Raw genomic sequence first — 14722 nt, forward strand, 5'->3', positions numbered from 1 at the left:
GGCGGGCAGGCCAAGTCGGGAATTTTCCTGACTCCCTCTCCCCGCTTCGAGGATGAAAATCCAGGCCATAATTACCAAACCGAGCTAATTTCCACTCATTACTGAGCTGCCTGAACTAAGCTAGAATGGCAGGAGAGGCAATATAATCAACCTTAGTGACTCCAAGTTATAGAAAGGATATAATCAGCAAGAGTTCCTACTCCTGGCTCATTATGCATCAATGCCTTCAGGAAAGTGGGTGAGAGACCTGGACTGGACTCAGCAGTGATTAACATTTACAGTCTGGGCTTAGACAAGAATAGTGGACATCCAGATAAGGTTATGAATGCCTGCTGCTGCTTAATATCATAACCAAGAAGAGTCAACTTCACAAGAGGGGAAAAAAACCTGTTATGGAAAATCAAGTGGATAACACAGTTTCAAAGATTCCAAGGAGGAAGTGGGGCAATCTAAGAAAATGTATCAGGTGTTGCAGACGCTGCTTAATGAATCACAATGTTGGCACAAATTTCACATGAGCAAAAAATGGAAAGAATTTTACTGAGAAACTCAGTGAGAGGGGAAAGGGAAGGGCCAAGCCCCAGGGGCCAGGACACCACCAACACTGAGAAAAGTAGTGAGAAAATTTGGTAAATCAGGAAACAACCAAATGACACCAGGTTTAGGGTTTGAAAAGCCTGTGGACTGAGAGTGGTTTGGAAGACTGAGGGAAATGAAAAGTTCCATAGGTTTTAGGCCCTGGGAAGGAATGAGTAAAAGCCGGAGATGACTAAGTAGGGAGATTATTTCAAGAATAAAATGATTATTGCAACACAAGGCTTTTGTTAACTCAGTTTCTATTCTGGTGTTCAGTCATACAAAGTTTTCAGATTCAAATAAAACGTAAGGAAAACAGCAAGAATAGAACAAGTCAGATTAATTTCATTTGAGTATAATTCAGTCGCAGGTGAATGTAAGAGATGCACAGCACCATAACGTTGTCAAATAGCAGGATACTTATTTAAAATGTTCTGTAGCGAATATATTGCTGTTAGTTCCATCCTCCTCCTTCCACAATTCACCAAACAGCATAGAAGACTTGGACCAAATGGTTTTGTGTAAGGCATCATGCTTCCAGCATGTTCTAGAAGGTCAGAGTGCATCATAGTAAGTATTTCCATCAACATATTTCCATGCTGTATCAACAAAGAAGCCCTGGGGAAAATGGGAGGCAAGGGAGAACAAGATTCCCTAGCATCCTTACAGGTGACATGTCTCACAACATGCAAAGCGCACTCAGCCCTTATCCCCCAGCCTGGGAAAGTAGCCAACTGTGCAAAGGTGATTCCTTATTTAACAAAAATAAAGGTCTATCTCAACACAGCCAGCTAACTCACCCAGAAATGAAGGTACAGATTTACTCAAGAAAGACACAAAGGAGTAATCATTTCTTTGACAACTGTTCGATCAGTTTTTTCCAGCTGGCTCTCTTTTGGGTGATGTAGGTTGGGGTGACGACCATCATTGGTGCCCTGCGATCCCTCCTGAGGTACTGCTCGCAAAGAGCCTCTGTATTGCACATCACATACATCCCACAATCGTAGCTGTTCTTCTGGACCGGCGCTGGCTCCTCGACGAAAGGCACTTCAGATTTGGTTCCCAGGAAGTGTTGCAGCTTCTTCGCTATCTGTCGGGCATGGCTTGCATTCATATTGCTGCAGGAATCATAGTGGCTGAAGCAGTTCCCATCTCTGTTGTAGAACAGCAAGCTCCAGTGAGACCCGCCAGCTGCCTGCACAGAGTTGTCATTGACTGCAAGGAAGACCAAGCTTTTCTGTGCCAGTGCTAGTGGCTCCAGGAAGATAGCCAGCTCCTGCTGGCTGGCCATGCACTTAATAAATTGAGTAACTTCAGGGCTGATGAAGCAGGCGCTGCCCAACAGCTCCTTGTACTGCTCAGTGGCAAAGTATTCAAAGGCAAATGCTATGATGTGGTCATTGAGCCAGTTGGGTGGGTTGAGGAGTGAGAGATCTGAGCGTCGTATCAAACTGTCGTGGTAGCTCAGTATCACTGGATCCATGCTGTTCCTGCAAACAAAGAGGACATTTTAGGTGTAAAAGTAAAATGCTGCGGATGCTGGAAGTCTGAAAGAAAAACAAAAAATGCTGGAAATACTCAGCAGGTCTGGCAGCATCTGTGGAGAGAGAAACACAGTTAACGCTTCAGGTCTGTGATCTTTCATCAGAAATAGGACAAGTTAGAAATGGAATAAGTTTTGAGCAAGTGAAAGGGTGGAGAGTGGGACGAAGAACAAAGGCAAGAGTCCGTGATTGGGAGGCAATAAAAAGTTGCGACTCCAGTGCAGTAATAGAGGAGCGCTGCACCACCAGAAGAGTTCCCCTCTGAGCCACACACATCCTGAACTGGAGCTCTATTGCCGTTCCTCTGCCTGGCAATAGCCTGAAATTTAACCAGTCTGTTTGGTGTCACACTTGATCCTGTGATGAGCTTCTGACCTTAATGTCATCACGAAGGCTGTCACTTTCCAACTGCGTAACACTGCTCGACTTGGTCCCACTCTCAGCTCATCTGCTGCTGGAACCCTCATCCATGCCTTCAATACCTCTAGATTTGACTATTCCAACACACTGGCTTGGTCTTGCACATTCTACTCTTCATAAACTTGAGGTCATCTAAAACTCTGCTGCCTGTGTCTTAACTTGCAGCAAGTCCCGTTCCCCTCTCACCCCTGTGCTCGCTGACTTTCATTGGCTCCTGGTCATGGCCTCGCCTCTCAAAATCACTGTAATCACCTCCAATCCCACAACTCTCCAAGATATCTCTACTTCTATTCTCTTTTGCATTCCCAATCATAATTGTTCCACCACTGGTGGCCGTGCCTTCAGCTGCCTGAGCCCCCGCAAGCTCTGGAATTCCCTCCCTAAGCCTCTCCACCTCTCAACTTCACTTTCCTCCTTTAAACACTTAAATCCTACCACTTTGACAAAGCTTTTGGCCATCTGACTTAATATCTCTTTAAGTGGCCCGGTGTCTTTGTTTTATAATGCTCCTGGGAAATGCTTTGGGACATTTCATTACATAAGATACTATATAAATATAAGTTGTTGTTGTTATTCCTTCACTGTCACTGGGTCAAAATCCTGGAACTCCCTCCCTAACAGCACTGTGGGTGTACCTACACCACATGAACTGCAGCGGCTCAAGAAGGCAGCTCACCACCACCTTCTCAAGGGCAACTAGGGATGGGAAGTAATTGCCGGCCCAGCCAGCGAAGCCCACATCCCATGAATTAATTTTTAAAAATCCATTTTGAAAGTCACTATTGAATCTGCTTTCACTATCCTTTTAGGCAGGGCATTCCATTTACTTATCAAAACCTTTCATTATTTGAACATTGTTGTTAAATCTCCCCTTAACTTTCCCTACACGAACGCGAGCAAACCCACCTTCTCCAATCCTGATCTTTTTATCATTGTAGCATGATTGACAGCTAATTAGCATAGGCACTACCCCTAGGGTATGGCTGACAATGCAAAATGAGCATGGCCCTTCCCCTCTATAATGATTGACAGCTGTGACAGGTAGCCCAGCCCCACCTCCTGTGCTGATTGACAGCTGTGACAGGACCCACAACCCGCCTCCTGTTCTGATTTAAATCTCAGTGACAGGATCCACAGCCCCACCTCCTGTGCTGATTGACAGCTCAGTGACAGGCTTCATAGCCCCACCTCTTGTACTGATTGACAGCTCAGTGTCAGGGAGAACAGTTCCGCCTCCTGTTCTGATTGACAGCTCAGTGACAGGCAGCACAGCCCCACCTCTTGTACCAAATGACAGTTCAGTGAGATGCAGAAGAGCCCCGCTTCTTGTACTGATTGGCAGCTGTGACAGAACCCACAACCCGCCTCCTATTCTGATTGACAGCTCAGTGACAGGGAGAATAGCTCAACCTCCTGTTCTGATTGGCAGATCAGTGACAGGTCCCACAGCACCACCTCCTGTACTGATTGACAACTGTGACAGTGAGCACAGCCCCGCCTCCTGTACTGATTGATAGCTCAGTGAGTGAGCACAGCCCCGCCTCCTGTACTGATTGACAGCTAAGTGACAGCACAGCCCCACCTCCTGTACTGATTGACAGCTTAGTGACAGGCAACACAGCCCCATCTCCTGTACTGATTGACAGCTTAGTGACAGGCAACACAGCCCCATCTCCTGTACTGATTGACAGCTTAGTGACAGGCAACACAGCCCCGCCTCCTGTACTGATTGACAGCTTAGTGACAGGCAACACAGCCCCGCCTCCTGTACTGATTGACAGCTTAGTGACAGGCAACACAGCCCCGCCTCCTGTACTGATTGAGAGCTGACACAAGCAGCACAGCCCCACCTCTTGTACCGGACGATAGTTCAATGAGAGGCAGCAGGGCCCCGCCTCCTGCACTGATTGACAGGTCAGCGACATGGAGCACAGCCCCGCGCGTCCTGCACTGATTGACAGCTCAGTGACAGGGCTCCTGCAATGATTGACAGCTGACAAGATCGCTAGGCCCCACCTACCGGTAGCTCCGCTCCTACCGTCAATTGTGATTGACAGCTGAACCTTCAATCCAACTGCTGAAGAGGCTCGAGCGTACCCGAGTTCTCCATCCATCAAGGAACCTTATTCCCCAGATAAAGAATTAGCAAAGTCAGACACTAAACTTACGCCTATCGATTTTACCTGACGGCTGCAGCCGCCTTGCCGCAGGCTCCGCGCGGCGCTAGGACGGAGAACGGCGCTTCATATTGGCGCGCGCACAGTGCGAAGCTGCGCGCAGTAGCCTGCCGTAAGGCGGGAGGAGGCTTTTGGGGGTGGGAAACACTGATTTTCGCGACGGTGCCGTGCCATGATCTCGCGCCGGCAGGTGGCGGTGCGGCCCCGGCTCGCGGCGCCCTCGGTGCTGCGCGTGCGCAGCGGCTCGCGTCTCCCTCCCTCCCCTTTCATCCGCCGCCGCTGCGGCGCATGCGCGGGTGGGAAACTGGCTCGTGCCAAACGGAAGATCCGAGGGAGGCGCGAGCGAGAGAAGCCGTCTGAGAGCAAAAGGGAACGGGGTCGGTGCCGCTGCTGGGACGGCAGAGCGGGCTAGAGGGGCGGGGGTTTGAGTAGAAGCGCGGTCTCGACAGCGTCGGCGGCGGCTGTGGAAGCGCGCTCGGTACTGAGGGGGAATTCGGCTGAGGTGAGAGAGCGCCCGTCAGTCAGTCTATGAGAGAGCAGGACCGGGATCGCCCCAAGCTTCCTCCCGCAATCTCTGCTGCTGCTGCTAACGTACCCGGCTCGCGCCCGCGGCCATGGAGCGCGCTCCCTACGCAAGGCAACAGCGCGCGCGCGCTCGCCCTGTCTCACCGACACCTCCCCCCCACCTCACCCCGGGTAGCCTGTGCCAGTGAGAGGCGGGGGCGGGGGGGCATCTCCGTATCTGGGACAGCCTGTATCCATAGGGCCATCTCTCTACCCTGGGACAGCCTGTATCCATAGGGCCATCTCTCTACCCTGGGACAGCCTGTATCCATAGGGCCATCTCTCTACCCTGGGCAGCCTGTATCCATAGGGCCATCTCTCTACCCTGGGACAGCCTGTATCCATAGGGCCATCTCTGTACCCTGGGACAGCCTGTATCCATAGGGCCATCTCTGTACCCTGGGACAGCCTGTGTCCATAGGGCCATCTCTCTACCCTGGGCAGTCTGAGCTCATAGGGCCATCTCTCTACCCTGGGACAGCCTGTGCCCATAGGGGCATCTCTCTACCCTGGGCAGCCTGTGCCCATAGGGCCATCTCTCTACCCTGGGACAGCCTGTGTCCATAGGGCCATCTCTCTACCCTGGGCAGCCTGTGCCCATATGGCCATCTCTGTACCCTGGGACAGCCTGTATCCATAGGGCCATCTCTCTACCCTGGGGCAGCCTGTGCCCATAGGGCCATCTCTCTACCCTGGGCAGCCTGTGCCCATAGGGGCATCTCTGTAACCTGGGACAGCCTGTGCCCATAGGGGCATCTCTGTAACCTGGGACAGCCTGTGCCCATAGGGCCATCTCTGTACCCTGGGCAGCCTGTGTCCATAGGGCCATCTCTGTACCCTGGGCAGCCTGTGTCCATAGGGCCATCTCTCTACCCTGGGCAGTCTGAGCTCATAGGGCCATCTCTCTACCCTGGGACAGCCTGTGCCCATAGGGGCATCTCTCTACCCTGGGCAGCCTGTGCCCATAGGGCCATCTCTCTACCCTGGGACAGCCTGTGTCCATAGGGCCATCTCTCTACCCTGGGCAGCCTGTGCCCATATGGCCATCTCTGTACCCTGGGACAGCCTGTATCCATAGGGCCATCTCTCTACCCTGGGGCAGCCTGTGCCCATAGGGCCATCTCTCTACCCTGGGCAGCCTGTGCCCATAGGGGCATCTCTGTAACCTGGGACAGCCTGTGCCCATAGGGCCATCTCTGTACCCTGGGCAGCCTGTGTCCATAGGGCCATCTCTGTACCCTGGGCAGCCTGTGTCCATAGGGCCATCTCTCTACCCTGGGCAGTCTGAGCTCATAGGGCCATCTCTCTACCCTGGGACAGCCTGTGCCCATAGGGGCATCTCTCTACCCTGGGCAGCCTGTGCCCATAGGGCCATCTCTCTACCCTGGGACAGCCTGTGTCCATAGGGGCATCTCTGTACTCTGGGACAGCCTGTGCCCATAGGGGCATCCCTGTACCCTGGGACAGCCTGTGCCCATAGGGGCAACCCTGTACCCTGGACAGCCTGTGCCCATGGGGGTATCCCTGTACCCTGGGACAGCCTGTGCCCATAGGGGTATCCCTGTACCCTGGGACAGCCTGTGCCCATAGAGGCATCTCTGTACCCTGGGACAGCCTGTGCCCATAGGGGCATCTCTGTACCCTGGGACAGCCTGTGCCCATAGGGGCATCTCTGTACCCTGGGACAGCCTGTGCCCATAGGGGCATCTCTGTACCCTGGGACAGCCTGTGCCCATAGGGGCATCTCTGTACCCTGGGACAGCCTGTGCCCATAGGGGCATCTCTGTACCCTGGGACAGCCTGTGCCCATAGGGGCATCTCTGTACCCTGGGACAGCCTGTGCCCATAGGGGCATCTCTGTACCCTGGGACAGCCTGTGCCCATAGGGGCATCTCTGTACCCTGGGACAGCCTGTGCCCATAGGGGCATCTCTGTACCCTGGGACAGCCTGTGCCCATAGGGGCATCTCTGTACCCTGGGACAGCCTGTGCCCATAGGGGCATTTCTGTACCCTGGGACAGCCTGTGCCCATAGGGGCATCTCTGTACCCTGGGACAGCCTGTGCCCATTGGGGCATCTCTCTACCTGGGACAGCCTGTGTCAATTGTGGGCGGCCCCCTGCCCTGCCTGCCTGGACAGCCTGTGTGAATAGGAGTCCCCTGCTTTCTGGGACAACCTATGCCAATTGTGCACATCTGCACCCAAGAATGAGCCTTGGTATCTCCTCCTTTGAGCCAGTGGCAATTTTTGTCTGATCATTCTGCTGTGTGGTGCCTGGAGACATTTGAATTGTTAAAATTGTGATTATGAATGGAGGTTTTCCAAATTTGCGGCTTGTAGTTGGAGTATTTTTGTTGTGCATGCAGCAACTGGAATACCTGCACTGTTGCCACCACTGTAGTAAAAATGAACACCACATAATGCCAGTCTGCCAGTGCCAAATGTCCAGAATATCCATGCCGGCTATAATCTGTGATAGTACAACACGGTATGACTCATAATGCAGTTTTGCAAAGTGACTTACTTCAATTTAATTAGCACTCCTTTTGATTTAACAATCTGAGCTCATCTTAAATTATAGCTTAGCGTTGTGCTTAAGGAAATTCAGTCGAAGGAATTACATTTAAACCAAAATTTGATTGAAATGCAATTAATGTTTTGTTCCTATTGAGTTACAAGACTTCCTGCAATGAAGTAGGAGGTGAATGAGATGATGCTGTTCCTTTGCAATTTGAGGAGGATGGAATTGGCTTGAAATAAATGCAACCACCGTGGTTTTACATTTACACTTAAAATCATCTTTTTACATAGGTGTATTGAAATTTCTTATTGTTAGGTTGTTTGACAAATTAAAAATGCAGTTCTGCTGCAGGATGTTGTGTTTCAAGGATCCACTTTGTATAATGTATATAGTTTTCTTTTGAAGGTTGAAAGGCAAAGTAATTTGTAAGAAAGATACTAAGACTGTCATCCAACAGTATCTTAGAATGTGGTAGTAAATCTTTTATTTTTAAACTGCATTAAAAATGTAGCCCAATGCAAAAAAGGCTAAAACTCAGCAGACCTTTGGAGAAGAGTAGTGTGAAATTATCATAGACTGTTCCTCTTGAACAATCAAACACACCCAACAATAGAATCTTGATTTTTGCTCTTTTAAGTGTAGGCTGTATTTGGAGAGAGGATTTTGAGTTGTGTTGATCATGAGAACAATTTGGGTTGAATTAACAGCAACTTAGATTTATATACTGCCTTTAACATGGTAAAGCACCCCAAAGCACTTTACAGATGTGTTATCAAACATAATTTGGCACCAAGCCACATAAGAGGTGACCAAAAGCTTGGGTCAGAGGCAGAGATTTTAAGGGGTGCCTTAGAGAAAAGAGATATACGTTTGAATTACACAGCACCAAAACATGTTTTGATGTGATTTTTCAATATTAGATAAATCCTAACCTAAAGGATATGGGGTTGCAGTTATGAAGAGACTTGAGAAATTCAGGCTTTTCTTGTGGGAGTTGGGAAGATGAAGGGGTGACTTGATGGGGCTATTCAGTAATATGAAGGATTATGGTAATATGGTAGATTGCTTCCATTGATCATTAAAATGACAACAAGAGAGCACAAGTGTAAGGTAATTACAAAAAAATTTGAAGGGGAAGTTCTTTTTAAAAAGATCTTGGGACAGATTGGCTAATATGTGGAATTTTCTGCCAAGTTGATGCTAAGTTTTATTAAAATGAAATTAAGTGAAAAAGAGGAATAGTGATGTGTATGAAAATGAGCAGGAAAGAAAGCTTTGTTTAGATGGCACACATGGAGATAAACACAATAGCAGTCTTGATGGGCTATGTGCTGTAAAATTCTATGAATCAAAATTGTCCAAAACCAAAATTGTTGAAAGGTGTAGGTCTGTCAGATTTACCTAATCTTGGCTGGTGCTTTTTGCATTGCTGTTGGGGGTTCCTGGGAAAATTATATTTAATTGAGGTTTGGCTCCTCTTGTATTTTGTCGTTCCCCGCAATCCCCCAACCATGTAGTTCTCACTTTTTATTAATTTATTAGTATCCTATTGGTAGGGTGACAGGAACAAAAGACGTTTTTTCACTGATTCAAAGATAGATGTTTCTAAGGACAGACAGTGTATTTTTTATAATTTATATATTGCATATAATCTGTATTTGCAGACTGCAGGAAATTAGGAGATGGTCTTACCTTTTACAGAAGGTATTGCATTGCATTTAAATTTTGGAGGATGATCCTTTGTTGCTGAATGCAGTACATGGGGAGAATCTTACAGCCTGAAATGGTTGCTGCTGCTGTATGTACTTCATTAATATACTGGGATTGCTGGTACATCACATCATTTATTCAGTCTTGGATGGTGTTACTATATGAGGTTGATTCAGAGATTGGGGTGCTGAGACTGTATGTGCTTTATTTGGAGACTGTGGATACACACTGGTACCGCATAAGCTTAAATCAGAGACTGGGGTCCTTTTAATGCCCATGCTTTAATTGGAGACTGTGTATATCATGATCTGAGAATGGAATTGTTGTATGTACTGTGTTTAGACTGTTGGATATTTGTTGCTTCTAGTGCCAGAGTTAGATGTTTCATTGTATTTTTAACTTAGATTGAAAATGGATGAAGAAAAAAAGGCTTGCATTTCTATCACACCCATCACAACCTTAGGACATCCCAAAATGCTTTACAGCTGATCAAGTACTTTTGAAGTGTAGTCACTGTTATAATGTGGAAAGCCTGATGATCAATTTGTGCACAGCAAGCTCCCATAAACAACAATATAATAATGATTAGATGATCTGTTTTTGTGATGCTGATTGAGGGATAAATATTGACCAGCGCACCAGGTAGAACTCCCCTGCTCTTCAAAATAGTGTCAAAGGATCTTCTTGCATAGGTTCATCTGTCTCATCAAAAAAAAAGTACCTCTGACAATTTAGCGCTCCCTCCATACTGCATTTAAGTGCCAGCCATAATTTTTTTACTTTGGTCCTGGAATGGGGCTTGAATCTACAATCTTCTGACTCAGGTGAGAATGTTACCAGCTAAGCCACAGATGACAACTAGTACTGTTGTGTAGGAGATGGGTGGGAGAACTTAATTGTGCTGAACCTGGGTTGAATGCTGTTTCTGCATTGCTGTTTTAAGTATAAATTATTCAGTCTGTACGCTATGGATACTGTAATCGTTTATTAGCCCTTTGGTATTCAAACTGGGGAGATGACTGCCAGCAGTATATACCAGATTTGGTCAGGTTCGATGTACTTGCCCTATTGTGAAAGGTTTTAGTATAGCAGAATGTATGATGTTTTGAAATTATTTCCCTGTACTCTGCCTATGCTGTCAGGTATTGCTACTTGATATAAACCACCCTTTAAAAGTTGATAGGTGAAAGATCATCCAATTCTTATGAAGTGTGAGGGTATATGTGAAATGCTGGTGTGTGCAATTTTTATATGATGTCTACTTGATCTCTGTAAAAACATCCAGCAGTACAATTGTAAATCCTTATCCTCCAAATGTGGGTTGTATCCGGAGAGACCACTTTGAGTTCCAGAACACCAGAATAAATTGATGATAATTGCAAGACCTTACCAGGTGGGCACAATTTGGCGTGATGGATTGGGAAAAAAAAAAATTATTTCGAGTTATCAACAGTCACAGATTGCAACTCTTTTGAGTACAATCACAGTTCTTGGTTTCCGGGAGTGGGACATGAACCCACAACCTTCTGATTCAAAGGCGAGGGTGCTATGGACTGAGCCACAGCTGACACCTCGTGATGGATTGGAAGTAGCACACAGGAAGAATACAGCAGTAAATGTTTTTACTTGAGTATGAATTTTCCTGTGATGTATTAGTTTCAGTACAGTAAATAAGCCTGATAATATTGTATATAGTGTTCAGACTATATTAAATGGTTGGTTATCTTCTCATTGGCTAGTTAATTTTAGGCTTGTATTTTAATGATAGATGATATTGCATGCAGTTTTAAGCCTGAGTACTTTTTGTCCTGGCAGCAGCAATTCTGTTACTTCAATCTAGGGATAAGCATTTACTTTCTGCCTCTTCTGGTTCCTCCATGTGCCACACATGTTAATATAGGTATATAATATAGGCACTAAGGAAAGTGAAAAAAAGATTTACAAGGATGATACTGGAACTGAGGGGGACCTATCAGGAAAAACTGAACAGGCTGGGTGAGGTTCTTTTCTCTGGAAAGGAAAAGATTCGGGTGACCTGATAAAGGCTTGTGAGGGTAGATGTAGAGAAGGTGCTTTCATTTGTGGGGGAGTCCACATCTAGGGGCTGTAAACATAAAGTAGTCATTAATAAATCCAATAAAAAGTTGATAAACTTCTTTACTCGGAGAATAGTGGGAATGTGGACCTTGCACTCAAATGGAGTAGTTCGAGGCAAGTAGCATAGATGCAACTAAGGGGAAGCTAGATACAAATGCGAGGGAGAAAGGAATAGAAGGATATATTGCTAGGATGAGATGAAATAAAAATCATAGGAGGCTCATATTGAGCATAAACATGAGCATAGACTATCAGTTAACTTAGTGGCTTGTTCCTGTGATGTAAATTCTATGTAATATGCTATATGTTTCAAAGCTTTATTTTTTGGAATTTTTGCTGTTTGTTTATTGTCCTGTTACTTGTTTTTTTCCAGTTTTTTAATATTATGTTACAGTTTTTGCTTGTTAGATTAATTGAACTTTTTTCCTTGGTAGTCAAAGCTAGTCCCTAATTTGTAGGCTTTAGTTTCTTGCTGTAGAGCCTTGATCTAATTGATATCCGTAAACTTGATGCTTCAGAAGTGGCAGCTGTGGTCAGTTGGTAGCACACTCATCTCTGAGTCAGAAGGATGTGCGTTCAAGCTCCATTCCAGAAACTTGAGCATATAAATCTGATAAGACTGCAGTGCAGTACTAAGGGAGGTGTTGTGTTTTGGATGAGACATTACTGAGGCCCCATCTACTCTCTCAAGTGGATGTGAAAGATCCCACGGCACCATTTTGAAGAAGAGCAGGGGAGTTCTCCCTGGTGTCATGGCCAGTATTTTTCCCTCAACTAACGTCGTTTAAAAAAACCCAGATAATTTGGTCTTTATCACATTATAGTTTATGGGAGCTTGGCTGCAGGATTTCCTACATTACAATAGTGACTACACTTCGAAAAGTACTTTGGTTGTAAGTACTTTTGGGCATCCTGAGATTGTAAAAGGTGCTGTATAAATGCAAGTATTTCTTTCTTTCTCATAAAGTTTACCCTCTTTGTATAGTACAGCCTCTCCCAATTTTATGTTAGTGACCACTTGAATTGCGAGAAAGAGATCGTGAACAAATGGATGGCATCACTTGATTATTCCCTGCATCAGTGAGAGCTTTGAATCCTTCCCTTTATGAAACAAGAGGAACTTACTGTCTCCAGATTAAATCGAGAATTGAGTGTCGATCTGATCCCAGAAGTGTTTTTAATTAAAAATGCTAAATTAGCTCCTTTAATATTGACTCTATGGCAAAGACATTAGATTTTTCAGCATTTGTGTAACATTCTTCTCCTAAAATTTGTTTGTGTTAATAGTTTTCTCTGCCAATTCCCCCTCCCTCTTTTCTGGAAGGTGTTGACTTCTTGCTGTAGTACAGATTCATTAATAAAATTGCATCCTGATGGCAAGCCTAAGCAACCATTATTGTGTGGGCCTAGACTGCGAATGTTAATCATTTATTTCATTATGGATTGAATGGAACTCTGCAGCTCCACAAGCATTCTTGTAACAGTGTTGCTGCAATATAACCATACCCTGAAAGAAGCCTGGTGTTTACTGGCTGCTTCATTGAATGCTGAGAAATGACAAGTTAATGAATATGCTGCTTTTGAAAAGAAACAGACACAATATTATATTTTCTTGATAAGCAGCATGTCAAATACGTGACCACAGAAAAGGCGACACAAGATATTTTTGGCTAAACTCTTTGCGAGTAATGTTTTGGTGTCAACTTGTTAAAAAGAATATTTTCTAAAATCGGATCATGGATTAAATGTTTTTATTGGAAATCCATACTAACATTGGCCCCTGAGTCCAGAAATGTGTAGTAGTGATATGAAACCTGCTGATGACATTGTTCAGAGTAGATTTCTTCACTGATTTACTAGACAGGTGGCAGATACAACAGCCTGATTTACCAGTGTAATACAAAGTTGAACCATTCAGTTGATGAAATATTCTCACTTTTTTTTTGCTCATCAATTTTCTAACCTCTGCTCTGCAACTGCTAATACGTGCTGTGGTGCAGTCCCACAGATGCCAACATTCTTCTGGTACTTCATGTGTGAGCTCAAACAGGGAACACTGACAAATTGTTTAGCTGGTGGGGCATCTCAGCCAAATGTGATCCTGTATTCATCTAAGACATGTTTCAACTTGTGAAGATCATTATATCAATCCAATTTATTATTGCTGATTTCCAGACTGATATGTTTTCCAATAGGAATTACCAGTTAGGTATTGTTGGGAATTCTGAATGACATTTCCATTTCATGGACAGGGACACAGGCCAATTTTGACATCTCTAGCTGTGGTCACTTAACTCGGGCTAGGGATGGAATCTGGGACATTGCTGTTCTGTGTGACACAGTTCTACATTTGGTAGTGCGCTATGAGGCTGACTGAGGAACAGAGTATTTGAGGGCCAGGATCTCAAACCTGAGACTAAGGTAATGGTTTACTGGGTGACAGTGATCCCTGTGCTCCTATATGCTTCAAAGACTTGAACAGCCTACTGCAGGCAACTCAAAGCACTGGAGAAGTACCACAGTGGTGCTTTTGCAAGACCCTCCAAATCCGGTGACAAGAAAGGCAGTGCAACAGCAGCGTCCTCTCCCAAGCCAACATGTCTAGTTAATTACTAAGATAAAAGCAGAATACTGTGGATGCTGGAAATCTAGAACATAAACAAAAATACCTGGAAAGACTCAGCAGGTCTGACAGCATCTGCAGAGAGGGATACAGCTGACGTTTTGAGTCAGTAGCGGACTCGAAACATCAGCTGTATCCCTCTCTGCAGATGCTGTCAGACCTGCTGAGTTTTTCCAGGTATTTTTGTTTATGTCTAGTTAATCGCTCAAAATCAGCTTTGCTGGGCAGGTCATGTCATTCGTATGCCTGACACCAGACTCCCAAAGCAACTTCTCTACCTTGAACTCGACCTCAGCAGGAAAATTCCGGGAGGACAGCAAAATTGCTTTAGGGATGTTCTCGAAGCATTCCTGAAGTCAAACATCCCCATTGACTCATGGGAGTCCCTGGCTTGTGACTGACCAAAATGGAGAAGGTTCATTCGGGAAGGCACCAAATACATCGAGAGACTTTGTCCGGAATATACAGAGGTGAAGTTGAAGCATCTGAA

At 45.8% G+C, this 14722-nt stretch overlaps 2 protein-coding genes across 7 annotated transcripts in view; one reads left to right on the forward strand and one right to left on the reverse strand.

Moving 5' to 3' along the window:
* Nucleotides 1-819: 819 nt before the first annotated feature.
* Nucleotides 820-4834, reverse strand: senp8 (SUMO peptidase family member, NEDD8 specific). Of its 3 annotated transcripts, none has more exons than XM_078532395.1 (2): nt 4724-4834; nt 820-2066 (listed from the first exon to the last, which is right to left on the reverse strand). In XM_078532395.1, exon 2 carries the CDS (start codon nt 2057-2059, stop codon nt 1424-1426), a length of 636 nt encoding a protein of 211 aa, XP_078388521.1. In that variant the 5' UTR covers nt 2060-2066; nt 4724-4834; the 3' UTR covers nt 820-1423. The 3 variants fall into 3 exon arrangements, with proteins under 3 accessions (XP_078388521.1, XP_078388522.1, XP_078388523.1); XM_078532396.1 differs by having other exon boundaries at nt 4709-4820; XM_078532397.1 differs by lacking the exon at nt 4724-4834 and adding an exon at nt 4561-4697.
* A 189-nt stretch (nt 4835-5023) lies between these two features.
* Nucleotides 5024-14722, forward strand: part of myo9aa (myosin IXAa) — a 283263-nt gene continuing 273564 nt past the window's right edge. For 3 of the 4 annotated variants that reach the window (XM_078532398.1, XM_078532401.1, XM_078532400.1), the window contains exon 1: nt 5024-5219. The gene's annotated coding sequence lies outside the window, so the exon portion shown is untranslated. The remainder of the gene's footprint in view (nt 5220-14722) is intronic. The other variant, XM_078532399.1, reaches the window with a different exon arrangement.

The sequence above is a fragment of the Cetorhinus maximus genome, chromosome 30 (genome assembly GCF_964194155.1).
Source record: "Cetorhinus maximus chromosome 30, sCetMax3.hap1.1, whole genome shotgun sequence".
Taxonomy (NCBI): domain Eukaryota; kingdom Metazoa; phylum Chordata; class Chondrichthyes; order Lamniformes; family Cetorhinidae; genus Cetorhinus; species Cetorhinus maximus.

What these genes read in the sequence shown, in the direction of transcription:
- senp8 (XM_078532395.1), bottom strand. Translation starts at nt 2,059, where the DNA reads ATGGATCCAGTGATACTGAGCTACCACGACAGTTTGATACGACGCTCA.